This window comes from Grampus griseus (genome assembly GCF_964374135.1).
Source record: "Grampus griseus genome assembly, chromosome: 20".
NCBI classification, from domain to species: Eukaryota; Metazoa; Chordata; class Mammalia; order Artiodactyla; family Delphinidae; genus Grampus; species Grampus griseus.
This window is the reverse complement of record NC_139014.1, coordinates 46,393,151-46,419,134: the sequence shown is the minus strand read 5'-3', so window position 1 is coordinate 46,419,134 and position 25,984 is coordinate 46,393,151. Positions and strand designations below refer to the sequence as shown.

Here is a 25,984-nt window from a genome sequence, read left to right as displayed (position 1 = left end):
TGGAAAATGGTCGTGTTAACTGGATAATATGACCTTTCTGGAAGGGGCTGGGCAAACACCATCGTAAGTACCTCGTGTGTCTCAGCAAAGAGGAAGCAACAGGACTTCCCTGGTGGCGCAGTTGTAGAGAATCTGCCTGCCAATGCAGGGGATACGGGTTCGAGCCCTGGTCTGGGAAGATCCCACATGCCCCGGAGCAACTAGGCCTGTGAGCCACAATTACTGAGCGTGCGCATCTGGAGCCCATGCTCCACAATGAGAGGCCCATGCACCTCAATGAAGAGTGGCCCCCGCTTGCCACAACTAGAGAAAGCCCTCGCACAGAAACGAAGACCCAACACAGCAAAAATAAATTAAAAAAAAAAAAAGGGGGCTTCCCTGGTGGCGCAGTGGTTGCCGATGCAGGGGACGCGGGTTCGCGGGTTCGTGCCCCGGTCCAGGAGGATCCCACGTGCCGCGGAGCGGCTGGGCCCGTGAGCCATGGCCGCTGAGCCTGCGCGTCCAGAGCCTGTGCTCCGCAACGGGAGAGGCCACGGCAGTGAGAGGCCCACGTACCGCAAAAAAAAAAAGAGGAAGCAACAGACGGAGAGGAAAGGGAGTAGAAATAAATGTTCAAGTTTTACATCCTATTGAACTCTGACAGGGAGGGGCTGCTGGCTCCATAATCACATGTCACAACCACTAGGCATGTTTTGCTGAGGCAGACAAATGAATCCCCAAGGATCCACTTACCCAAAACTCCATCCCACTATCCACATGACATATGTTGCTGACGGCCCCTACTTCGGTGACACCAGGGCCAATCATCTAACTCAATGACAAAATTTTAATGACTAAGAGATTGGTGGCTGGGGCTGAGGTGTCTGAGTCAGGCTGGGGGTTGGGTTACCTCAGTTACAGGAAGTCAAAGATTGATTTCCTCTTTTTCCAAAAGAACGAAGGCAGAGGGTATAGGGTTGATTGAGCAGGCTGGCAGCTGGTACCGACACAGAACCAAGCTGGACTCTGGGTGGAGGCTGTTCTGTCATGAGGTTGGCTGTGCTCTTCTCTGGGGCCTTGCTGGGTCTACTAGCAGGTAGGGAGAAAGGGGACGAAGGGGAGGGGGCCCCTGGGAAGGAGCCTGCCCCTGGGTTGCTAACCAGTGTTTCCTCTGAAAGCCCAGGGGACAGGGAATGACTGTCCTCATAAAAAATCGGCCACTCTGCTGCCATCCTTCACGGTGACACCTACAGCTACAGAAAGCACAACAAGCCCTGGAACAACCAGCCACAGAACGACCAAGAGCCACAGAACGACCACTTACACGGCTACCACCACTCATAAAACTACCACCACGGGCACCACCAGCCACGAGTCTTCAGCCACTCACCATCCTGCTACCACCACCAGTCACGGAAATGCCACAGTTCAGCCAACGAGCAACAGCACTGCCACCAGCCCAGGACCCTCCACCAGATCCCCCCGCCCAGGACCACCTCCACCCTCTCCAAGTCCTAGCCCAGGCTCCAAGGAGGCGATAGGAGACTACATTTGGACTAATGGTTCCCAGCCCTGCGTCCGGCTCCAAGCCCAGATTCAGATTCGAGTTCTGTACCCAACCCAGGATGGAGGAGAGGTAAAGCTGAACAACAGTAGAGGACATAAGGGGAAGGGGATGAGGCCTTCTGCTACGGTTCAGAAGGGAAGGAGGAAGAGTAAAGAAGCAGACGAATACAGGGCGGAGACAAAGGGAACAGGGAACCTTGGACGGCACAGCTGTGTAGTCTCGCGACCCTCTCTCGTCTTTTAACTTCCGCAGGCCTGGGGAATCTCTGTTCTGAACCCCAACAAAACCAAGGCCCAAGGGGGCTGTGAGAGTAATCATCCCCACTTGCTCCTCTCATTCCCCTATGGACAGCTCAGCTTTGGATTCAAGCAGGTACTTAACCCTCATCCCTCACTCTCACCCTCCAAGTGCCCTACCCCTACCAACTTCTTGCCGCACTCCTTACTCTGTGTACCTGGATGCCACTCTCCCCTGCTGCCCTGAGTCTTCCTGGTCACCTCCCCAGGAGCCACTGCAGAGCACCATCTACCTGAACCATGCGACTGTGGAGTACAACGTGTCCTTCCCCCAGGCATCACGTGAGTAACCTTCCCTTTCTCATCACTTGCACTAGATGTCTGGGCTCCTGAAGGGACCTAGGCTGGGGGTATGGTGGGGATGTGGCTATGGAACTGACCCTTCCTTATTCTTTCAGAGTGGATATTCTCTGTTCAGAATTCATCCCTTCGAGATCTCCAAACCCCTCTGGGCCAGAGCTTCAGTTGCAGAAACGCAAGCGTCATTCTTTCACCAGCTTTCCACCTGGACCTGCTCTCCCTGAAGCTACAAGCTGCTCAGCTGCCCCCCACAGGGGCCTTTGGACCAAGTAAGACCTATTCCTTCCCTCCCAGAATTTTCCCACTGCACTGAAAGCCCTCCCCCCCAGGCCTATAATCTCCCTTCCTGCACCCCCAAATTTCCTCCCCCTCTCAAGCTTGTCAGAGCTAGGGTAACTGTCCTCCCCTCCTCTACAAGACTCTACCCAGGCTCCCCTTTTTTTTTTTTTTGCTGAGTCCTCTAGGTGAGCCAGCCCCTCACCAATCTCCTACTTCCCAACATCCCACATTCCCTTCTCCCTCCTTCCACCTTTATTCCAACCACCACCGTTGTGATGCCTACTTGCCCTATCTTTCCGCCAGGTTTCTCTTGCCCCAGTGACCGATCCATCTTGCTGCCTCTCATCATTGGCCTGATCTTACTCGGCCTCCTCACCCTGGTGCTTGTTACCTTCTGCATCGTCCGGAGACGCCCACCCACTTACCAGCCCCTCTGAGCATTTGTCCCAACAGCCAGGGCACCAGGAGGTGCCCTCATTTCTCACCACGCAACTGACTCAGAGACAAAGTTATCTTCCTTCCCTGTCTTGATGATCAAAAGTCGAGATAATGCAATCGGGAGGAATGAGAGAGCTGTTTATTAAATATGACTGATTCCCCCTCCCCCATCTCCAGTGGGAGAATAATAAAACTTGATCAAGTCTTTATCCTTGGTTTTCCTTGTCCTTCCTGCCAGGATTAAAAGCCATGAGTTTCTTGTCACACACCTTTCTGTACCTTCCATGGTTGAGTCTTGGGGAGCCAGGAACAGCTGATGAGGAGGGATGAAAATGTCACTGTGTGGCCCAATGCCCTCACGGGTTCATCCTTCGAAGCCTGACACAGCTCGTGTCGAATCGGCTTCACCTCCCTTCCTCCTCTTCTTCTGGGGCCCCTGGCTGCTCCAGTTCCCTCTCTCCTCCAATCCAGTGGAGCCACCCATCCCAGCAGCCTTCTTCCCAACCTTCATATTACAGTTACAGGCAAAGTAGGCAGCAAGAGCAATGAGTGTGGATGGGAAGGTCACAGCCCTGCCCTGCTCTGTTTCAAATGCCCTGCCCTACCCAGTGTGCCCAGGCCTAGCGAACAGCCTGGATTAAACTCTCCCCGCACCTGGGATGCTCCTATCTCACCTGCAAAGGGTTTTCATCAACCACAGGAGCAATGCGTACTGTGAACTCCACATACGATCACCCTCTATGCTCCTGGGAACAACATGCCTCCAGCCTGGGCGACCCGCGGAGCCAACCCTGAAGTCCCTGGTGGTGGCGCACCTAGTGGTGGTGGATGGCACCCCCCAAGGCAGCCTGAATCCAGATTCTTCAAAGGACCTCCCCGACCAACAAGTGCCAGACCCTCTACAATCAGCTATGAGCATCCCCGGGTCCAGAATGGGACCCTTCCGGTTGTAGCAGCCGTGTACGGCTACAGAAAGCAGCCGCCAGGACCTGCAGGCCCAGCCCTCTGAGGGCAGCACGTGGCAGGGACCAAACAACCACACCACCGCCTCGCCGACACCCCGTTATGACCTTTCTGACTGTGGTGCGGGAGTCCCCAAAGGGTGTGGTAGTCCCCAAAGGGTGTGGTACTCCCAGCAGGCGCCCAGCCAACAGAGCTTGATGGCCAGGCCCATCTCCACCGAGATGGCCGAGAGCTGATGTCCCGGCACTGGGGGGCAGAGCGCATCGCTCCCGCCGCGTAATCCAAGATGCCCTTTTCCAAGGCTAGCTGCTAGGCCCCCTCCGCCTGGCCCAAGCCCTGGCTCAGCACGCGGTCACAGGAGGCCGAGGAGCGGGCCTTGGCCTAGAGGTGGCGCCCTCGGGCCAGTGGGGTGAGAGGGAACCCCAGGGCCCTCGTTTCACAGGGGCGGCCAGGGCTGGGCCCGCACGGGGGTTAAGGGCGTTGCAGTCCCCCGAAACTGGGCTCACCTTCCCCACCTCCCCCTCCTCTGCTTCACTGTCCCGGCCCAGCAGTTGCTGGCGCACCCATCTGCGAAGGCCTGGGCGAACCTGAGGAGGAAGAAGCATAGGCTCGGCGCCTAAGGAGGGATGCCTGGCTCAGACTGTGCCCCCCCCCGTCGGTGCCGTGTCCTCTGGAGACGCCGAGAGCCCAGGAAAGAGAACGCTACAGAACCCCCCGCCCAACGCCATTTTGGAGACTCACGCTCCTTCTGTCTCAACCTTGTACAATGTAAAGTCAGCTGGAAGAAGACAAGATGGCGCCGAGCAGGAGGAGCGGAGAAAGGCTGGAGGATAAATCTTGTTGCCGAAGCGGAAGCGTAAACAAAGGCGCGAATGATGGAACTGCGCAGGCGTACAGATTTGGCACGCGTTAAAATTCGAGCAGCAGGGTGGGCGCGTCCAAAAACGTGCTCTCCGGGCGAGACCTATTTTACGCGAACGAAGGTGGGATGGAGTAAGGCAAGAGCAGCCGCCCTGTTTAATCGCGAGAAGACGGGAGGCGGAGTGCCCAGAGCGCGCATGCGCATCGTAAGTCAATGGCGGTTTGAGGGGTTGGCGGAAGCTAGCCTTTCAATATGGCGACCGAGGTAGACGGGCTGCTCAAACGGGTGCTGGTGCCGATTCTTTTACCTGAGAAATGCTACGACCAAATTTTCATCCAGTGGGACTTGCTTCACGGTGAGTTTTATTCGGCATCCGGTCAAAATTGTGCTTCAGAGCCCTCCGGCCGTAAATGGGGCGTGAGTGCGGACTAAGTGACAGCAGTGACAGCTGCCACGGCGAGCGGGGCGGAAGTCGCTTCTGAGAGGGGCGGATATGTCTCGGGCTCCGTAGAGGGAGGACTCCATATTTGAGCGAGAGAGGGGAGTCGCCGGGTGGGAGTAGTTCTTTGGTTTAGCGATGGTGAAAGACGAAAAGACTCAAATTTTACAAAACAAAGTTTAAAATCTGATTAGATCGTTCCAACCTGTAATAGATCTCTATACCTTCAGGAGCAAGGTTACACTTGATTCAAAGCCTCTGATGAATCCAGGCCTTCCGCGGCTCCCCCAAGAATCCTGCCATCCCAGTGGCTTTCCTTCCAGCTTCCACGTTTGTTCATGGTCGAATTTTGGAATTAACTTGTCTGCCTTCCTCCTTCTATCTACGAGGCGACGCCAGAGCAAAACCTGCTTCTGACGTCAGACCTTTAGGGAAGCCTTCGCGGTCTGCCCGCGTCAGCTCTTGGTACCCCAGCTGTGCTCCCGGGACAATGTTTTAGCCGCGTTCAGGACCCACGAGAATCTGACTACTACTGGGCCAGGCACCTTGGGGATAGGGCTTCAAGGCTAGAGAAGATGTCGGTGGCTAGAGCATAAAAGCAAGCCCTGGAAGGGTCAAGTCCCTGAGTAGGGGCCAGAGACAGTGTTCAGGAATGAGTGATACAGAGGAAACCTATCCTTGGAGAAAGAAGACATGTGAAGTGGATTGCCTAGTGGCTCAGAGGCGGGGAATAAAGGATCAGAGGACTCTTGGGCATTGCTCAGCTCTATACAGGGAAGCAAGGGAGAGGTTTGGAAGTCAGATCAAGGAGTTTAGATGTGATGGCAGGGAATGGAGGGTTGGGTCAGAAAACAGGAATGGTAAAAGCCGTTTTGGAAAGTCACCTTGTCTGAACGTGATATGATTTGGAGTAGGAAGAACTAGGCCTTTTTCACCTGCCTCCAGACCACCCAAGGCTTCCTTTGTGTGGGTATGTCAAGGTCTTAAGGAGCACTTCAAGCCTTTAGGCCTGAGCTGCCTCCTGGAACCCCTGGCTTGGGTTCCATAAGTGTCATCTCTGCTTACCTCTTTTTCTCTTCTTAGTTCCCTGCCTCAAGATTCTCCTCAGCAAAGGCCTGGGGCTGGGCATTGTGGCTGGCTCACTTCTGGGTATGTTTCTTATCATCTTCCCTTCCTGTTTTTGGGAGGTGGGTGGAGTGCTAAGATGCCATGAACTGGATGGGTCCCTTAACCAGAAGCGGGGCTAACATGCCTCCCAGTCTGCTCTGTAGCTGTCGTGCTGCGCTCCCAAGGGATGTCAGCCCCTCAGCCCTGCCCTTCTCATCCTCTTTCTCCAGTAAAACTACCCCAAGTGTTTAAAATCCTGGGAGCCAAGAGCGCGGAAGGGTTGAGTCTCCAGTCGGTAATGCTAGAGCTGATGGCGTTGACTGGGACCATGGTCTACAGCATCACCAACAACTTCCCCTTCAGGTGAGGGGCCCCGCCCTTTATCTCCTAGGGTAAATGCTCACAACTCTAGTAAGGATTAGGGTGAGGGAGGTAAAAGGGCAGGAAAGCTTAAGCCTTTCTGGAACTCTAGCCATCATCTATGGTGATGAGAGGAGGTGAGAATCCCAAGAATGCCCAGTTTCCTATCCTGGGTCAAGCGGGTGGGGGCTGCCGGGAGGCAGGAGGTAAGGAACCAGCAGGGCTATGGAGGACAGGGAATAATCAGAATTGGGTCCCCAAGATGGATGGGCTATGGAGGCTTTCCCTGCCTCTTTCCAGGCCCACGTTTCTTCCCCCCAACTCTTGACTCTGCAGCTCTTGGGGTGAAGCTCTGTTCCTGATGCTCCAGACGGTCACCATCGCCTTCCTGGTCCTGCACTACAGAGGACAGACTGTGAAAGGTGCTGAGGATTGAGCCAGGAGCTGGCTGCAGCTGTTGGGAGCCTTGCTGGGAACGCAGGCCTGGGAAAGCCGAGAGACTCAGGTTGCTGACTCCTTATCTCCTTGTCTCCCAGGTGTTGCCTTCCTAGCGTGCTCCGCCCTGGTCCTGCTGGTGCTGCTTTCACCACTGACGCCCCAGGCTGTAGTCACCCTGCTCCAGGCCTCCAACATGCCTGCTGTGGTGGTGGGAAGGGTGGGTGCTGGGAACAAGGGAGAGGATGTTGGGAAGGGGGACTGGGTGAGGAGCAGAGGGGAAACCCAAAGTTTGGGGGTGTTGGACTGAGGGGAATGCAGAAATGTCATGGGAACATTGGACAAATTCAGATGACAAAACGAAGGGTCTCAACTCCTCCCCAGCTGCTCCAGGCAGCCACCAACTACCGCAATGGGCACACGGGCCAGCTGTCAGCCATCACAGTCTTTCTGCTCTTTGGGGGCTCCCTGGCCCGAATCTTCACCTCCATTCAGGTGAGTGCACCTCCTCCCCTCTAGAGGGCACCATAACCTCACCTTACTTCTCTCTCTCCCCATGGACTTGAAGCTGCTCCCTCTCTGGAGCCCTTTTTGGCTATGCTGAAGAGTAACCCTAGCCATGTCGCTCACCCAGGAAACTGGAGACCCCCTCATGGCTGGAACCTTTGTAGTCTCTTCCCTCTGCAATGGCCTCATCGCTGCCCAGCTCCTCTTCTACTGGAATGCAAAGGCTCCCCACAAGAAGAAAAAGGAGCAGTAGTTGAGCTGGCTCCTGGAGCACATTCCATGTTTCTATTCATCCACCCAACCTTGGGATCCTTCCCATCTGAACCAGTCTGCTGGTGTGACTTTTAATCATTCCCTGTTCTTCTGCAATTGCAGCTTTAGTGGAAATGCTTGGTTGACCCAGATCCTTAGAAACGATAGGGGAAGGGATTTACGGGCTGACATTTAATCATTTAGCTGAGATGCTTTCTTTAGCAGAAGTTTCCAGCTACTTGCCTATTCTGGGCAAAACTCTTACCCTGTCCCCCGCATTTCCCCACTTCCCTTCTGACCCTAGAGGACAGAGGCTGGACAGTGGAAAGGAATAGGTGCTTGTGGATTCCTCCCTCCCGCACCCTGGCTCAGACTGTCTCCTGGACCCCAGTGCTTGGTGGGGGAAGGGGGAAGGGGGACAGAAGAATGACTGACTCAGGCAGGGCCCCAGGGTGGGGTGTGGAGGTTCCTGCTCTGGCAGGTCCAGGCGGAAGGGAGTGGAGACTGCTGGTTCCTGCTGCAGTAAAAGCGAACAGAGATGGTACAATAAAGACTCAGAGACGTGGTGTAATCGTACAAAACTGTGTTCAGCCTACAAAAAAAAAAAAAAAACTGTCTTGTTTTGTTCCCACTGGCTTTCAGGGCTTTGGGGGGTACTGCCCACCTCCTCTGAACTGTGGTCCAACAGTTCTAGAACAGGGTTTGCAGCCTGGGAATGGTGGTGGTGGTGGTGGTGGTATTGGGGTGTTTCTGGGTCGAAAAGGAGGATGGAAACCTCTCTGGGAGGTCCATGTCCATGAGGGTTAGAGGTGGGTTAGGGGCATGGGGGCCCCTGGGAGGGGAGGGTTGTACAGAGTGGGAGAGCCTGGGGGTGGGTAGGGGCTGTAAGGGGGGAGCAACTCCCCCTGGAACCTTGGGTTACTCTGAGGGAGAGAGCACGGCGAGGAGGCTTCCGGTTTACAGTGGGAAGAGCTGCAAAGAGAAACACCGGGGTTAGAAGGCACTTGGTCCCCTGGGTTGGAGGTGCCGAGGAGGGTCCCCAGCTCGCATGTGGGGGTGGTTCTGAGCAGCTCTGCGCAGACAAGTATAACTTGTCACCCACCTACCCATCCCTGGCTCTCCGGGTCCCGCCGGTAGGGAACCGGACCCCGGACGGCTTAGAGCAGCGCCGCCGCAGCCGTGTTGGGGCACGCTCAAGAGCGAGCTTGCGTGCTGCGCGCCTGTTTTCCTCTTTTGGGGCGGCAGGCCAGGAAGGGGTAGAGCTGGGCTTGGCCTGTCCTTGCCCCGGGGGCTGGGAGAGGAAGCTGGGTCACACGAGGGCCAGAATCGGGGGTGGGAAACGGGAAATTCTGCTAACTAGAACACGGTCACATCCAGGGCACTGTGGTCTGTTCCTGCGGTGCCGCCACCAACAGACTATGATGGAAACGTCCTCTAGAAAGACCCTGGCTCCCCGGAACTCTCCCACCCTTCACGGAGCGCCCCCCAAACTTCTCCGGGTGTGTCCCCTTCTTGGGTGGGCTCGGGGCCCCTGCCAGCCAGGCCCTCTGGTATCCGCCCCCACCCAGGCTGCAGGCGGGGGGCACGTCCTCATTCCGCTCCCCGGGCACTCACCCGTAACCGCCAGGCAGGTAGGCTGTCGAGTAGTTGGGGGGCTGGTACCCAAAGCCTCTGCTCCCCTGGGTGGTCGTGTACCCGGGCCCCCAGACAGGCCCGCCGCCAGCCACGCCGCCGCTTCCCTGGCCGAAGTGGGGCGACCCGGGGCCCGCGCTCTTGGTCTTGCGCCGGGGCCGGTACTTGTAGTCGGGGTAGTCGCGCAGGTGCCGGGCCCGGAGCCGCTTAGCCTCTTCCACGAAGGGCCGCTTCTCGTCCTCGCCCAGCAGCTTCCACTGCGCGCCCAGGCGCTTGGAGATCTCCGAGTTGTGCATCTTTGGGTTCTGCTGCGCCATCTGGCGGCGCTGGGCGGAGCTCCACACCATGAACGCGTTCATGGGCCGTTTCACCTTCTCCAAGGGAAGCCCCCCGGAGACCACTGGGCTCCCGGCGCCCTCCCGCTCCTGGGAGCCCGAGGACGAGGAGTTAGGGGCTGTGGGAGTGGGAGGTTCCAGCCTCCAGGCCTGTGAGGAGCCGGGTAGCGCCATCGGGGGTGAAGGGAAGCCTTAAGAGGGCGTCTTACACGCCCTCCCCTCCAAAGTGAAACGTTGATCCCCAAACCCGGTATCCTTAAAATGGAAGTGCCTTCCTAGTCCGGAGTCGTTACAGAGAGACTCGTGTCCTTAAAAGGTATATATATCGTCCCCAAGTTCAGAGTCCTTATAATGGAGCCCCTGCCACCAATCAATCCGGCACGTTTGGGGAGTCAAGCGCAAAATCCGCTGTCCCGTACCCAGTCTTGGATAGGCTGTGCTCTTTCCCTGTGGCCGCGGGGTCCCCGACCCTGCCTCGCTCCCCCTATTAGCTGCCGGCCACCGGCCCGGGCTTCGGTGAAGGCGGTAAAACTTCGCGCTCTGGGGTCCCGCAGCTGCCAGGAGGCACAGCCCGAGTGCCACAGCCCTCTCTCACCTGGCCTCAGCGTCTGTGGCTGCCGGGTGCGCCAGGCCCGGGAACTGCTTTTAACGACTGACTCCTCCCTACTCCCTCCCAGCCGACCGCGCCTCCTGAAGGGCGCCAACCTCCCCCTCCCTTAGGCCAACCAGGTGTCCCGTTCTTCCCAGCCCCCAACACTCCCCCCCCCAGGGGACCACGCCTCCTCCCCACCCAAGACCCAAGTCAGGCCTTCCAGCCCCAGTGGCTCTGAACAGCTACCCCTCCCTTCTTAAGCACTGGCAATTTAAAGTCGATGCCTTTGCACAACGGATCAGGCATCTGGTGATCAAAAGCCCTCAGGCTCAGAGTTGTGCTGGGAGGGAGGTGAGGACACCCAACCCCCCAATCCAAACCAAACTCTTTTCTGGTGCCTCCTGCTCCTCAAACCCCTAACCTGGCCCGGGGCAAAAAAGTCTGGCAGTCAGGAGGTAGGCAGGCCATTTTTGCTTCCTGAGGTGCTTGGGTGGTGATTCAACCCCTTTCCAGGTGAGAAAATTTAAACCCTCCCCACTATAGCCCCCAAACCTAGGTTTCTCCACTGCATGTTTTATTTCTAATCCTCAGAGTTGGGAGGCAGGGAGCAAGGAAGCCCAGGATGACCCCTAAGGCTGCGAGGTCAGTGATGTGGATGCTGGAGAAAAAGCCTGGATCCAGGGCACAGAACCAGCAGGAATGAGGGCTGGACACCTAGGTCCCAGAGGCTGTCTTGAGGGAACCCTGCTCCCCACTCTGCCCAAGGCCCAGCCCAAGCCCCAGGCCTCAGGTAATCGGATTAAGCAGCCTGCCTTGGCTCTCACCTCTTAGCAGGAACAGCTCCAGCTTTGAGCAGCCCTACCTAGCCCGCTGTGACTCAGGGTATAGGAGTGGCCCAGCTCCCTCTACCAGCAAACCTGGGGGAGGGGAGAGGCAGCAAGGCACAAGCCACTCTCCTCTGGACCAGGAGGGTACCTGGGCCTGGAGAATTTAGGAATGTCAGAAATTCCCAGAAGTAGACCAACTTTGGAATGCCAGAGAAGCTAGGTGTGGAGATACAGGAAACAAGGGTCAAGGCAGGTCAGTCCTACACAAACAGATGGACCAAACTGGGCATAAGGAAGGTGCAGGAACCAGAGGGCCATTTGGATTTTTTTATTCTCTTTTTAAATACTGTACAGTGAAAAATAAATACGCCTTCTCATCCACCAGACAAGGTTGGTCCCCCCTCCCCTGGGGGACCTTGTCACCCCACTTCATACACACCCCTGGTTCTACTCCAAAACCTTCCCCATGCCTCCCACCCACTTATACCCTTACTATCCCCGTCTTCCACAGTGATGAGGCCCCAGAAATGGGGGGTACAGGACGGGAGGAGGGATAGCAGGGGAGCCCCCCTGAACTGTCCAATCTGGGTGGGTCAAGGAGCACCCCGCACCAACAGGCGGAGAATGGGGGTGTTCAGAGAGAGATTGGGGCATTAGAGGATAAAGGCACATCCAGTCTGATGGGGAAGGAGAGAGGCTCCCCTCACCCTGGGGGTAGGGTGGACAAGAGGGAGGGGGGTATGACCCTGTTACACACCCCTCCACTAGCTCCTGGAGGCTGGGGGGGGACCCAAGCTGCTGTGCCACCCCCCGCCCCCCTAGATAAGAGCAGCTCCAGCGCAGGTCAGTTGGGCCTGTGAGGGCCATGGTGTTGGGCAGCAAGCGAGATGGAGAAGGGAGGGATGCGGGCTGGAGGGTTTATGAAACCCCATTCACCAAACTACCCAACTCCAGGGGGGCAGAGAGCTCCCCATTCTCTGAGGGGCCCTTAGGAAGCTTGCTGACAGAGTCACCCTGAGGGGGGAGTGGGAAAGAAAATGGAGAGGAAGCAAAGAAAAAGGTCAGTAGAAATTCAGGTAATGCCATTCCCTACCACCTAAATGCTCCAGGTACCTCCAGGCTGGTCCCCTGTAGTCACTTTTACTGGGGTCCAGAAAATATGAACCAAATTCTCTTCTATTCAAACTTTTTTCACTATTCTAAATGCGGTCTAAACTCCATCAGACATGCCTTCTCTGCAATTTAATGAGAGGTTTCTTTGGGAGTTTTCTTGTGCCCCCTACCCCAGAACAACAAAAAAGGAGGTGGGGTAAACTATATCTTGCTTGCCTACCTTCTGTCCTGAAAGAGAATCCTCTGAAGGTTTAGTGCGTTCCAGGGGTGGCCGCTGGCGGCTCTGAGACTTTGCTCGGGAGATATAGTCAGCCACAGTCACTGGGGAAGGCAGAGGACCAGAAGTTTCAGAAGGAACCCAGGTACCCGACCCCTAGACACCCACTGAACCCCAACCCCTAGCTTTCACAGGATAGGAGGCATCCTGTTCTCTGAGGAAGTCTGCTGACATCCTGTGTGAGCTGACCTGGCTGACGGTCTCCACTGATCGAACCATCAGTCCGGTTACCACGGTTACGGCGGCGGCGGCTCCGATTACGACGCTGGGGTCTTGACTCATCTTCTGTGGGGCAGGGGAAAATGAGAGCTGTGCATCAATCTCCCATCCCTCAATTCTTGCCCAGTTCTGATTTTTCAGATCCAGGTACACCCCTTACCCAGGCCATTCTCTGTCATGCTGGGCCCGTCAGATTCCAGGCCTCCATCCATGACAGTCCTGTCTTCATCAGTGCGACGGCGGCGGGAGCGGCGGCGCCTGGCACTTGCTGGGGGGGGTTCCCCAGGCTCTGAATCAACTGGGGGCTCTGGTTCGGATGTGTCCAGTAGGCTGTAGGGATTACTGTCTGGGTCCTTCAGCACTGGTTAGAGGAAAAAGAGGAGTTGGGAGTGAGGTGTCCATCATCTTTCCTTTTGGCCCACATTCGTGAACCTAGCTGTCTGCTTCTGGTACCTGAGCTAATTGATGAAGAGTTGTATCTTGAGGTGGGCCGGGGGGCAGGTGGGGGTGCCCTACCCCGGCCCCCAATCGGCCGCCTCCGACTTTCTTCCCCCCGGGTCGGGGGATCCCGGTCACCAGGCCCAGCTCGGTTGGGCTCTTCCCTCTTCTCTGACTCAGTCTCAGAAGCTGTGGATAGGTCTGAGATGGGGCCTGAAGAACACAGTAGGGTTCAAACAGGGTCACTCACCCTACCCCAGGATCCATCCCAGTCCCCAGGCTGGAAGACTCTCACTCTCACTCCTAAGTCCCCCAGCCAACCACTTCTTCATCTTCTCCATCACCCTTTCCTCAAACTTCCACCCAGACTTCTGCCTCCCACACACCCCACCACTGCTCGCCTCCCTCTCACCACAGGCAGGACCACCTGGCCTCCGGCCCCGGCCCCGGCCCCCGTAGCTGCCCCCATAGGTTCGTGTGGTGTGGAGGGAGGAGGAGGAGCTCTCATCGGTGGTGTAGCCAGCCTTGTCGCTGCCACCGCTGCCCCGCCCACTCCCAGGAGGGCGAAAGCCCAGCCCAATCTGCCGAAGCTGTTCATCAATTTGCAACCTCTCCAAGCGAAGCTGCTCCACCTCCTGGTTGGGGAGAAGATGGAGAAAAACAAGGAAGGAGGAATAAGTATAAGATCAATGAACAGTCTCTTTTTCCTGCTTCTCTGCCCTGACTGTTCCTATGGATCTGAACTCTCAGGAATGCAAGAAGGTTAAAACAGGGAAAATTCTGGGTTCCAACTCCACAGCCCCAATTTTCCACCTAATGGTTTCTATTCTACTCAGAGACACAAACTGGGAACCACCACTTTTAACTTTATCCACCAGTATCCTTAGTTCCCTTGTACACATGGATCTCTCCTCTCCCAGGCTTCTGGCTTGGATACCTGCAGGTAGGAGAGGTGATACTCCAGCAGAGCCTGAGCATTGCTGATATTCTCTCGGGTGCCAACAAATATGAAGGGAACCATTCCCTGGAGAGCAGAGGAAAGGACAGATGGATTAGAAAGAGACTCAAATGAAGTTTTAAGTTCATGCTGTCTCCTACAGAAGCCCACCCAAATGGGATCTTTCTGGGCTGTACATCTACCAGGAAAAACCAAAGTTCCCAAGCCCCAACCCCTAGAAATCCCATCTCTCAAGGGAATGGCTTGGAGAATAATCCCATCTACTTCTGGCAACCAATCTCTAGGTGTTAGCTGCCCCATACCTCCTCCCTGGGGTTCTTCTTGTCATTATCACCTTCTACTCGAACCCTCACCACACCAGATTTATCCACAATCTCCTGGATCACTTTCCCGTTCTTTCCAATCACTTTGCCTGAATGGGTAAAGGAGGAATTAGGCCTTTTTTTTCCCAAAGGAAAGGAAAAAAAAAAAAAAAAAAGGAAAGAAAGAAGAGTAAAAACAGACAAGATAAACAGTTTTCCAGCTGCTATATAAGGATTCCGTTTAATGATTCTCTTGCTTCTAAGCTTCTGGTGTGTTTTCACAGGACAAAATATCACAATCCCTAGAAATCTGTTCTCCCATTTTTGTCACTCCTACTACAGACTGTTTGCTCTGTCCTTGTGAAACTGGAAGTCCACAGGGAGGTGCCAAGCCAGAATCACTTTAGAGCATCTCACATCTGGTCCCCAGCTGTATTCTCTTATACACATACTCATCCCCAACTCACCAACCAGGTTCCTGGGCACTTGCACGGAGTCCTCAGAAAACTCAAGGTAGCTCCGGGCCTGTCGGCACGCCTCGGGAGTCTAAGAGAAGAGGAGTGGGGAGTCATTAATAAAACAGAACACCTGGATCTCAAACAGTGACCTTCCTGCCACTCTCTGTCTTTGAGAAAATGTGGCGCCACCGACGTCAGGGAGGGAGGTCAACACGACAGGTTTCCTTTCTATTTCACACTCTCTTCTCTCTATCCCCTAAGGCACCTAGACAACAGCTATCTTTTGCTGACCTCCCCATAGATGCGGAAAGTGCAGGTCTCTTCACCCAATTCGATGGCAGTCACCCCAGGTACTTTTCGGGCCTGCTGGATGTTGGCACCATGAGTCCCAATTGCTAGTCCCATCAAGTCCTCTCGCACTGTGAACTCCTCTTGGAAAGCTGCCGCCAGCTGCTTACTTGTCTGAAAAAAAAAAAAGGCACTGGACCACTGGACTACAGGAATCATGGAGAAATCTCAGAACACCTGTCCCAGATACCTGATGCTTTGCATAACTTAAATGAGAAAAGACTGTATGAAAGAAAGCCAGAACTACCTGGGAGTCCACTGACCACCAGGACCTGTGAAGAATTCAGGAACTTTTCATTCCACTCCTACCTTCCCAATACCAATGGCTTGGTGGGGAGGGGAGGTAATGATGGCCGAATCTGGGCTGAGATCCATCAAAGATCCGGATTTGGCTATGACACTATCTGGTTGTGTGATCCCAAACAAAACACACTCTCTGTGCCTCTGTTCTGTCATCTGCTAAATGACTACACCTGACCTACCCTATTCCCAGACTAACAAGAGGATTAAATAAAGTTGGTATGAAAGAAAGGACTTTTCACAAGGTAAATGCAAGTGTAAGGAACTATTTACCTTAACCAAACCAATATCAACTCCCAAAATAAAACCTGAAAAGTTGAACAGAAAGCAACAGGTTGAGAAAAGCATAAAAAGAGGTTATGGTACACCATGCTACCACTTCATTTCTCAACCAGTCCTTAGAGGGATACCTGAGTACAAGGGCAGGAAAAGGGAAAGGTTCTGGCAGTGCCCTGAGTAGCATCCCTGGAGAAGTAAAGATTACCATGGTCCAGAATTTTCAAAGGCTCCCGAAAAGATCAGTTCACTTGATAAAAAGGAAACAGATGTTCAAATACACACATACACGTGCGTGCAAGCACGTGTATATATACCATCCTCATTTAGGATGGTATAATTCCTAAGAGAATCTGACCATCATAAGATGTCGTATGTCATAAGATGTCAGAACACAAAAACACTCACTTTCAACTACTGTAGAAACACTCACATTCAACTACCTCATTGTCACAGCTAAAGAAGAAAAAGCTCACTGAAATCAAATTATTTGACAAAGCAAGACATAGGACTGATTCCAAATCCAGTGGTCTTTCCAGTTTACAAATGGTTCCCAAACATATCCCACAAAGCAGTCTGGTTCTCAGAGGTAATTTGGGGGCAGCCAGTGGAGGTAAGAGCCACACCCTCTTGCACTTTTAGACCCTGTTTTGATTGATCTGTTTTATGCATTGTGCTTTCAAGTAAAATTTCACTTGATCAAAGGGTCCCTTTGAAAAAAAAAAAGAAAAAAAGCTTGTACTAAAACATGATGGAGCTCTGCCATCTGGAGGAGTCTGAGATAAAATAGCAGACCCAGGTTTAATGGCCCAGAAAGACCTTAATGTCTGTTCACAAGAGCATGGGTGGAGGATGGGGTGGGAGGGGAGAAGGACAATACCAATCAGCAGTAAAAACTGAAGCCAAAACTTACCTCGAGGTGCTTGGTAGCTTCTTCATTGCGGGACATGAGTAGCAGTTTGGTGCGCAGGCTTCGGAAATGCATATCACCCAGCAGGGATGCTCGCTTCACAGGGGCTTCTGTGGTTGACTGCAAAGAAACCAATGGAAAAGTCATTAAAACTGACTGACTACATTTTAGAGGAGATCCAGGAACTGGGAATCAGGATGCCTGAGTCACTGGAAAAGGGTGGGAGTTAAGAAACAAAGTTGAGGAACAGGAAAAATCACTGTCAGTCTCACAAGGGCCTACTAACTGGGTGCTTAAGGGAAGTGATTTTAAGTAGCAAGCGCAGGTGAGAATCATACTGTCTGTTTTTGAGAGTCCAAATATGCAAGGAAGGGTACCCAGCCCAAACTGCAATACGATGGTCAGGTTGAAAAAAAAATTAAGGTCATACATGAGAAAGACTAAGGAAAGGTAGGGCTAACCTGGGTCCACAGAGGTCAGGAGCAATAAAGTCCTCTCTGACAAATAAATATAAGCACATTTTAGCTCTTCTCTTCTTGCAAAGGAGTTAAAAGGGGAAAAGGGCTTAGGTGAAATTCAGGCAGAATAAACTCACCAGAATGAAGAGCTCACTATTTGTGATGTTGAGAAAGATGCAGTTTGCTCCCAATGCTTTCTTGAACTCTTTATGGACGTTTTCATTGGAGCAGCTGCAGAGAAAGAGAACAGTGCTCAGAGGGCAGAGTGTAGAGTACAGTTGAAGGGGAGAGAGAGAGGGACTGAGAAAAATAAGGACTGCAGTAAAAGAACAGGGATGAGGAAACAGAGGAACTGGGAGCAAAAGGGACTCTAGAGGGCCAGGGAACACAGAACACTGAAACTGGGAGTGGGGGCTGGGACAAACAAGGGCAGAGATGAGGACCATAAAGAGGGCCCCCCACTCTCGACATCCCAAACACTCACGCCTCTCTCAGATCCTCAGGCACAGCCATGGTAACCTTGAAGAAGCTGCCTTTGGTTGCAAGGGGATTGGGATTAACTGGCCGAAGCCGTTCCAGGGTGACAATCTCATTGTAAGTGGCATCACAGGCAGCATATTCAATGACATAGAACTGGCAGAAGGAAAGAAAGGAGAAGCTGTGGATGACCTGAGTTTCTGTCTCCCACCTTTCTCTGACTAAAATATGTGTTTCAGCAGTTCTCCAAAGGCCTTGACAATCACTCACATCTCCCTTCATCATCCGCACCCGGGCCAGCCACCAGCCACAAGGTTCTTGCTCATTGGCTCGAGAATAAACCTGAAGAGAAGTTGAAAATAAGAGATATTGAGGACCATCCAAAAACATCAAGAATGGAATGAGCATTAAGACACTTGGGAGGCATCCTAAACTAAGATAAAGGAATCTAGAGGAAGGAGCTGCTAATTAAAATCAGAGTACACTGGATTTTAGATGCTGTTATCATAAATGGAAGAAAAGTGAATCCCCTGAAAACAGGAAGCTCCCTGAGAGCTTGACTGATCACAGCAATGATGGACAGAAAACTGCTGCATTTCACTCTTCCACAGGCTGCCTAGCTGGATGGAGGAAGGAGCGTGAACCAACCAGTGAGGAGCCTAGGGTACTGGTATCAGGGTAAGGGAGATGCAGAATCCTGGGAAAAGGGACATTTAGAAAAGGTGGACTCCAAGGCCCTTACCTCCACTTCATCCCCTTCTGTGATCTCCTTATTATAGTCAGCTGGAGGTGGTAGCCGGACATCCCCAAAAGGAATCTGCCTCTCACTCTGCCAGCTGCGAGGGAAAACAGTGATATGAAAGCATTCAGGCGAGTGTGGCTGCCCGTTTCTTCCTCCACTGGGCATTTTCCACCTTCCCTGGTGATTACAAGTTAAACTCCAGGCCCTGCTCCATAGTGGTGCTTTCCATCTCTTGCTAGAATCTAAATATGGAGTCAAATGACCCCCACTCTCACCATTTCCTCTCCTGGGATCCATATAAGTTGCCCACCCAAACCCTTGGCTCTCCCCCACCTATTATACACGCCTCATGGGACTCAGCTGCCCCCTCTTCTCCACTCTCCTGCTAGGACCTAGTATGCTGGATTCTCTATTCCCAAGGACTTACTTGTTTTCAAAGAAGATGGTGACAGAGTCTTCATGGACATCCTTCACAAAGCCCTAGAATGGATTTTAGAACAAAGTAAAAAAAAAAAAAAAAAAAAGCCAATCAACCACCACCTCAGCCATCAAGGGAACAGACAGTTTTAGAGGGCCTTAAACTAGTTTTTTTGTTTGCTTTTCTTTTCTTTTTTTTTTGCCCGCGCCTTGTGGCTTGCGGGATCTCAGTTCCCCAACCAGGGACTTGAACCCAGGGCCACAGCAGTGAAAACCAAGAGGGCCTAACCACTGGGCCACCAAGAAACTCCTTTTTTTTTTCCTTTTTTTAAACTAGAGTTTTAGATGGGGACACAAGCAATCTAAAAACAGGGCCAGAAAAAGCTGTATTGGTGAAGGAATACGAATGTTGAGGTAGCAAGAAAGGAAACAATACTGGCAGGGAAAGAAATGTTGCAAAATCCAGAAATAAGATGAGATAGAAATTAAGTAGAAGGGAGAAACATCACCTGCATCAGAACAGCTGGGAAACTAGTGGTCTCCTACGGCTCCCACAGAGGCCTCCCTATCTGTCTGCCTCATGCAGTGCTGAGCAGCTTGCCAGAATTCAATTAAAATACCAACAACATTCAGCAAAGCTAAGAATATCCCATGAGACAGTGTAAGGTTGTCCTGGAACACCTAGAGGACATCAGGATCTGCCAAGAGAGAAAGGGTCTAGCTCCTAATACAGCAAGAGGCCTGAGCGAACTTGGTGCCTTGATGCCTGGGTCGTAAGAAAATAATCAGAACACTGGAGAAATTAGAAACAAACACAATTTACGGAAGGAAAAATTAGGATTTAAAAGATGTGAGGGGGCTTCCCTGGTGGCGCAGTGGTTGAGAGTCCGCCTGACGATGGATGCGACATGGGTTCGTGCCCTGGTCCGGGAAGATCCCACATGCCGCGGAGCGGCTGGGCCCGTGAGCCATGGCCGCTGACCCTGCGCGTCCAGAGCCTGTGCTCCTCAACGGGAGAGGCCACAACAGTGAGAGGACCGCGTACCGCAAAAAATAAAAATAAAAATAAAATAAAATAAAATAAAAGATGTGAGGGAATTCCCTGATGGTCCAGTGGTTAGGACTTTCACTGCCGTGGGCCAGGGTTCAACCCCTGGTCAGGAACTACGATCCTACAATCCTGCAAGCTGAGCGGTGCGGCCCAATAAATAAATAAAAGATGTGAGATTTCTAAATGCTAGACTAGGACACTGCTAAGAATTTGAAAAGAGTAATAAAATTTGTAGAAGACCCCAAACTTGAGATGAAGACAAGGGAGAGGAACAGGGATGACTGAATAGCTGGAATCGCTGGTCTACCTCCTATTTTCTCTCTCTTTTTTTGGCCAAGGCAGTGAAAGCTCTGAGCCCTAACCACTGGACTGCCAGGGAATTCCCCACCTCCTATTTTCTATGTCTTCACTGAGGAAGCCAAAGCTATGCGTTCAATCCTGTGCTCCCAATTTTCCTACCTTCTCTCCTGTTTTTCACATACTCAAAATTAGGGATTGCTAATTTTGATAAAGTCCAATTTTTCAACTTGTTCTGTATCTGAGCTTTTGGTTTTATATCTAAGAAATCTTTACCTAATGTCCTTGTCTAGAGTTTTCTAGTTTTTATTTTACATTTAGGTCAATGATCGATTTTGAGTTAAATTCTGTATATGGTGCCAGATACAATCAAACTTTTTTTTTTTTTGCCGTACGCGGGCCTCTCACTGCTGTGGCCTCTCCCGCTGCGGAGCACAGGCTCCGGACGCGCAGGCCCAGCGGCCATGGCCCACGGGCCCAGCCTCTCCGCGGCAATGTGGGATCTTCCCAGACTGGGGCACAAACCCGTGTCCCCCTGCATCGGCAGGCGGACTCTCAACCACTGCGCCACCAGGGAAACCCCAAACTTCATTTTTAACCTATGAATGTGCAGTTCTTTGAGCACAATGTGTTGAAAGACTATCCTTCCTCTACTGAATTGCCTTTTCGCTTCTGTCAAAAATCAGAAAATGCAAACTAATGCATAATGACAAAAGGCATTGGTGGTTGGTGGAAGACTTTTGGGATTGACAGAAATTGTGGCGATGGTTTGTTTTCTATATATGTCAAAACTTAACAAATTGTATGCTTTAAATAGGTGTACTTCATTGTATGTCAATTATGCCTCATTAGATTTTTTTTAAAAAAAATCAGGGGTTTCCAAAAGCTAATATACGAAGAACTATTCCTGAGCTTTGCAGGTAGGAACAAAATATGAGTTTGGGAGAGAAAACACCAAAAATGTACACTTGTGTCACTCCCACCTCAGAGAACTGATCAATCGTAAACGCTTAATACACTGTTTTTTCCTTAAATCTAAACCTAAAATGTCACTCTTGATACCAGCCATCTTTCTCTTCTTTCGGGAAGGGATCTTGTTATGGAGTCTTACTACTTAGAACTTTACTTCTGCCCAAGGCATTAGTCCTCCTGGTACTGCCTAGCCTCTGACTTACCCATGCTTCAGCCTTCTCTGCCATTCCCTTCTTCAGTAATATTTTTTCCACTCTTCATTCAGCTCCATCAATACCCATTCCTACTCTTCTCCACTCACATCTTCTGTTTGCCCAAATCCCTCTCTTCCCTTTTGGGTTCTTCCCTTAGCTCCTTTTTTTTTTTTCTTTTTCTTCTTTTTTCCTTATCTCCTTTTTAAGTGTCCTCCTCTTTTCTTCCTTTATAAGGATTTCTCTAAACATTTCATCTAGCCTCTTCAGCTGACTTTATCCAATTCTTTATCCAAAATGTCTATCTCTAAGCTTTAGAAACAGTTTATCAAGAGAGAGTTAGCTATTTTCAAAACATTTCAGGGATGAGCTAAAACATAGTGGAAGAGAATCACTTGCCTGCCTCTTTTGTGAAGAGATCCCCACTCCTAGATACACTCATTCACAAAGGATATGTCTAAAGCTCTAATCCAATTCTCCTCCAACGTGTCAGGGTTGGCCCTCAGGCAGAGGTAGCAACATTACCCTGGTTTTTCCAGCTACCATGATCCCAAGGCAGAAATGCAAAGCTCAGAATGGAGTTTTCCCTCACATAACTCAGCAGTTCAACTAAACGTCACTCATTCTTATACTTCTAGGGTCCTTTTCCTTCAAAGATTCTCCGAAACAAGCTTTCTCCTCAACTTCATATTCCAAGTCAGTCTCTGCTCCTTAATTCCACCCACATTACCCCAGTTTTTTTCCTCCAAAAATACCAGTGGCATAAAGTGAGCTCCTAGTTCTGCTCAGTCCATGCTCATTGAGAAGATAAGCAGAGGAGGGCAAGAGCAGTTGAGTGCCTCTCTAGAAGGCTACCTACATCCAAAGGATAACTCAATTCAATTCAATGGCCAGGGCATATGGAGCTTTGGCTTATAGAGCCTAGGACTGGACAGAGGAAGTGAGAGCCCTAGGTTCCTAAGTACTTCACTTTCCTCAAATTATAAGATACAAAATTAGGTCCCACCTTCAACCTATCTTCTAGTCCTGGGTTCTCAAAATAAAGGAGGGAGTTCTAGAAGAAAATCAGGAAGGGTCTGGATAAAAATCACGTGTTGAAGGTGAGGATGCCATATTCCTTAAAAAGGAATTGGAATTGGGATATCCAGGTAAGGTCTGGAAAGTTGGATGACTGTGCCCTGGAAGGTGAACAGATATTTCATTTGGGAGAGCACCGCTTAAAGAACAAAACACATTAAGTTCTGACAGAAAAGGAAGAGCTGATGGGATAGCTAAAAGATAACTTAGATCCCAGATCTGACATTTGCAGTTCTATCCTGGAAGAAGATCAACAACACTAGGACCCAATTCTGAGAGGGATGAAAGGAACCTTCCCAAATTTATAGTTCTAGAAGCAATGTAAACACTCCTTGAACCACACTGAAGTTTGCTGAGTCATGAATATTAAATCAGCAGCAAGGACAGATTGGGTAAGTATCTATATGGCACTGAACGTTGAAGAAAGATTAGTCTGAATTTAAGGATTTACTGTTGTTTTCAACTGAGGCATGGGGCAGAAAATGCTAAAGTGGCCAGGACACAAAATCCACATTACCTGGCTTTCAGCTCAAGTCCAAACTCTATTCTCTGATTCAAAGCATCCTAGCCCCAATTCCCTCAATCAAGTCTATCACTGCCATAGCCCACAGGAGAAAACAGAAAGATCCAGAGACACATTTTCTGTTGGACACTTATATGTGGAAAGGGAAACACGTCCCTTCCCAGCAGTCTCACACAGCTAATTTGAACTGGATACCAATCTTTCCCAGCTGTGTCTGACTCCCATGCTTCCTAGAACAAATGCAAACATCATATCTTGATCTCAGGCTCAGTTTAAGAATCACTTTTCTTAGGGATGGGAAGGACCCAGATGAAGGACAAGATACTGTGGTAAATGAGGCTAAAATCTTATGAGGAAAGGTATTTCAACAAAGGTAATGCAAGTTTGGGGAAAAAGGATATAAGAGACAAATGCACTCTATCAGAATCAGAAAGGAATTAAGAGACTTTGCCAAAGAAAACAGAAATGTTATGGAGGCAGGCTAGAAGAAAAAGTCCCATGAGTTAGGAAAGTATGCAGAAAAAAATGACAGAAGGGATCAGCTGGGAGCTTCCTTCTTCCATCTTAGCTGGGTAATGGAATAGGTAGTTTCTGGGGATTACACAGAAATATTAGGAAAAAAAGCTAAAGGCTTATATCGAGAGGTTAAGTTAAGATAGATGTGGGTACCCACAGGCACTGAAGAATATAAAGAAACCTGGTGAGGGAAGTAAGGCAGAAATGAATAGGCATTTACAATGGGTCAAAAATGACTACACTGAACTTATCAATCGAAGTTGGGGCAGAAACCTACTCCAAGGGCAAATATGAGACCCTTTCCAGTTATAGCAAGATATGATTTCACAGGGAAGGAGTTCGAGAAAGTCATTTCCAAGGGCACGAAGGTGGAGAGGTCTATTATGGGAGGACAGGCTTGAGGGGAAGTGAAGGAAAGGGGGTTCTTCTCCTCACAAGTAATGTTATGATAAGATAACTCTGCTCTTGCTCCTCAGGGTAAAATGAGAGAAGACAGGAATCGGGAAAGTCTCTGAGACAATTCCAGGCATAAAGTCCAAAGAGGTTCAAAATAACAACAGTCACATAAAGAAAAATTCCTGAGAGGCAAGAGGGGTCTCCCTCTGGCTTAATCTAAATGGGAAAAAAATGTCCTAAAAAATAAGATTCAGAACAGCTTTAAAAGGTGGTAATAAAAGGAGTTCTAAAAAACCCAATCCTGGGCAACGGGGGAGCTGAAGTAAACAAGGATCTTTTAAAGATAGTCTCCTTCTCCTTTAAAAAAAAGGCTAGTGGATTCCCAAACTGGGCGAGTTGGCCAAAAAGTCTTCTAGAAGTGGAAATCCTTAAGAAGGAGATAAACAGAGGGAATCCTTGTGAGATCCCCTTTTAGAGATCAGGGATATGAAGCTTACACTCCTCAAGATGAAGAAACTGTATGAATGATCTAAATGTATGAGGTCAAAGTGAGATGACAAATACAAAACCATCCCTGGGTAGAACAGTAAACCAGCTAGTCTTGGAATAAAGGGGTGGGGCGAGAGACTTGAGAAAAGATGCCACCTTATGGCTATGAGGCAACTAGACTGGTACAGCCCAGAGTTCCTGAGGTCAAAGATACTAAATGTCATAAACAGATTCTGACCGTTTCTCCTTGGGGTGGGAACAGAAATATAAGATGAAAGTGGGGTGAGTCTTCCAGAGCCAGTAAGCAGAGGCCTCTCCGAGGAAGATGAAAAGATCTAATATGGGACGGCCTTCCCAAGGGGGTAATAGGGAAGAATAAAGAGAATTCTCCATGTGCTTGGACTGTGGGGAAGACGTGATTCAGATCCAAGGTAGGTCTTCTACTAGAGACAAGAAAAGTCAACGAGACGCTGGGTAAATGGGGTCTCTTCTGGGGGGCTGGGGGGGAGCTGAACCAAGTACAATAATGCCCTGATGCTCAATCCCGGAGATGCGGGTAAAAGCAGGTGTAATAGAGGGGCCAAAAATAAGAGGAAGGGGTTAACTTATAGAGGTCTCCCCCCAGGAGGGCCGCGGGTGGGAGCGTGGGTCTAAGGTTCTAAGGGTCAGGGCTTAGCTCCAGAATATCGATCCCGCCCCACTCTTCCCGGCTCTGGCTGGAGGGAGGGGGCTGAAGACCGCGTCCCCGGCCGGCGCGCCGCCTCACCTTGTAGAAGGCCCCGTTGGAGCCGCGCACCTCGACCGGCAGTCCCGGCTCCACATCCCCCGCAGAGGCCAGGCCGCCCATGGCGCCGCCACCGCCTCCGACTCCCCCGGCGGCGGCTGCAGCAGCGCTCTGAGTACGGGCCGGGCCAGGTCCCCGGCGTCTCCCCGGAGGAGGAGCCGGAGGGGGAGCCGCGGGGGGCGGGAGCCGGGCCGGCCCCACGGCGGCCCTGCCACAGCCAACGAGCAGGGGGCCGGGGCCGGGCCGCTCCCCGTCCGCCGCCGCCGCCTTGGTCTCCGCCACCGTGAGGGAAACGGCCGCCGCCGCCGCTGCCTTCGTCACCTCAGCTTCCGCCCGCCGCTGCCCCCGCTGCTGCCTCAGTCCCGGGACCCGCTGCTGCCGCTGCCGCTCCACGGCCTCCACCTCCCCCTGCCGCCGCCGCCTACTGCGCAGGCGCACCGGGCACCCGCCCGCCGCGCGCGGGCCCTGAGGCCCAAGGCGCAGGCGTCGAGGCTGGCGACCCAGCTCGCGCTGGCCAGCGCATCAGGGCTTCCACACTCCTCTTCACTCTCTCACGCCCCCTCCTGGTCGCTTACTTGCGCTTGCGCAGAACCAGCCTGGTTCTTTTTCCTCGCCACCCCATCTCTCCACGGCCCCTGTCTCTTCCTTTTCCCACCCCACAACACTGAGAGCTAACCAATCATGGGAAGGGAGGGACGGAGCTCACTCAATCGGATTGGACTTCTGATGCTCCTGGTCAGACCACACCCACTTCACCATGGTGCGCTCCACCAGGCTTGTACGAGTTAGGGATGGGCATGCGCCTGAATGATTGCTTGGTCACTT

General features: G+C 51.8%; 4 protein-coding genes across 5 annotated transcripts; 2 read left to right on the top strand and 2 right to left on the bottom strand.

Moving 5' to 3' along the window:
- Nucleotides 1-917: 917 nt before the first annotated feature.
- CD68 (CD68 molecule) lies at nt 918-3,041 on the top strand. Its single transcript, XM_082678847.1, has 6 exons — nt 918-1,075; nt 1,158-1,615; nt 1,799-1,918; nt 2,052-2,124; nt 2,241-2,411; nt 2,725-3,041. Exons 1-6 carry the CDS (start codon nt 1,027-1,029, stop codon nt 2,856-2,858), a joined length of 1,005 nt encoding a protein of 334 aa, XP_082534973.1. The 5' UTR covers nt 918-1,026; the 3' UTR covers nt 2,859-3,041.
- Nucleotides 3,042-4,839: 1,798 nt separating this feature from the next.
- On the top strand, nt 4,840-8,345 carry MPDU1 (mannose-P-dolichol utilization defect 1). Its single transcript, XM_082678848.1, has 7 exons — nt 4,840-5,039; nt 6,207-6,272; nt 6,461-6,593; nt 6,927-7,012; nt 7,127-7,245; nt 7,410-7,520; nt 7,660-8,345. The coding sequence occupies exons 1-7, from the start codon at nt 4,937-4,939 to the stop codon at nt 7,783-7,785; spliced, it is 744 nt and encodes a 247-aa protein (XP_082534974.1). The 5' UTR covers nt 4,840-4,936; the 3' UTR covers nt 7,786-8,345.
- A 74-nt stretch (nt 8,346-8,419) lies between these two features.
- Nucleotides 8,420-9,925, bottom strand: SOX15 (SRY-box transcription factor 15; the record flags this gene model as incomplete). Its single annotated transcript, XM_082679937.1, has 2 exons — nt 8,420-8,756; nt 9,399-9,925. The coding sequence occupies 2 exons, from the start codon at nt 9,923-9,925 to the stop codon at nt 8,588-8,590; spliced, it is 696 nt and encodes a 231-aa protein (XP_082536063.1). The 3' UTR covers nt 8,420-8,587.
- A 1,564-nt stretch (nt 9,926-11,489) lies between these two features.
- On the bottom strand, nt 11,490-25,559 carry FXR2 (FMR1 autosomal homolog 2). 2 transcript variants are annotated; one of them, XM_082678742.1, is made up of 17 exons: nt 25,142-25,559; nt 18,874-18,926; nt 18,447-18,540; nt 17,975-18,046; nt 17,712-17,860; nt 17,365-17,458; nt 16,773-16,889; nt 15,227-15,397; nt 14,945-15,023; nt 14,478-14,587; nt 14,155-14,241; nt 13,630-13,852; nt 13,233-13,430; nt 12,940-13,140; nt 12,750-12,845; nt 12,504-12,604; nt 11,490-12,184 (listed from the first exon to the last, which is right to left on the bottom strand). In XM_082678742.1, the coding sequence occupies exons 1-17, from the start codon at nt 25,220-25,222 to the stop codon at nt 12,089-12,091; spliced, it is 2,022 nt and encodes a 673-aa protein (XP_082534868.1). In that variant the 5' UTR covers nt 25,223-25,559; the 3' UTR covers nt 11,490-12,088. The 2 variants fall into 2 exon arrangements, with proteins under 2 accessions (XP_082534868.1, XP_082534867.1); XM_082678741.1 differs by having other exon boundaries at nt 13,296-13,430.
- Nucleotides 25,560-25,984: the final 425 nt, after the last annotated feature.

Coding starts and splice junctions, on each gene's coding strand:
- FXR2 (XM_082678742.1), bottom strand. CDS start 25,222: ATGGGCGGCCTGGCCTCTGCGGGGGATGTGGAGCCGGGACTGCCGGTC. Junction 18,541..18,873: donor ACCATCTTCTTTGAAAACAA/GTAAGTCCTTGG, acceptor TTTCCCTCGCAG/CTGGCAGAGTGAGAGGCAGA. Junction 18,047..18,446: donor CAGAAGGGGATGAAGTGGAG/GTAAGGGCCTTG, acceptor ACTTCTCTTCAG/GTTTATTCTCGAGCCAATGA.
- CD68 (XM_082678847.1), top strand. CDS start 1,027: ATGAGGTTGGCTGTGCTCTTCTCTGGGGCCTTGCTGGGTCTACTAGCA. Junction 1,076..1,157: donor CTTGCTGGGTCTACTAGCAG/GTAGGGAGAAAG, acceptor TTCCTCTGAAAG/CCCAGGGGACAGGGAATGAC. Junction 1,919..2,051: donor TCAGCTTTGGATTCAAGCAG/GTACTTAACCCT, acceptor TCACCTCCCCAG/GAGCCACTGCAGAGCACCAT.
- MPDU1 (XM_082678848.1), top strand. CDS start 4,937: ATGGCGACCGAGGTAGACGGGCTGCTCAAACGGGTGCTGGTGCCGATT. Junction 6,594..6,926: donor ACCAACAACTTCCCCTTCAG/GTGAGGGGCCCC, acceptor TTGACTCTGCAG/CTCTTGGGGTGAAGCTCTGT. Junction 7,246..7,409: donor CTGCTGTGGTGGTGGGAAGG/GTGGGTGCTGGG, acceptor ACTCCTCCCCAG/CTGCTCCAGGCAGCCACCAA.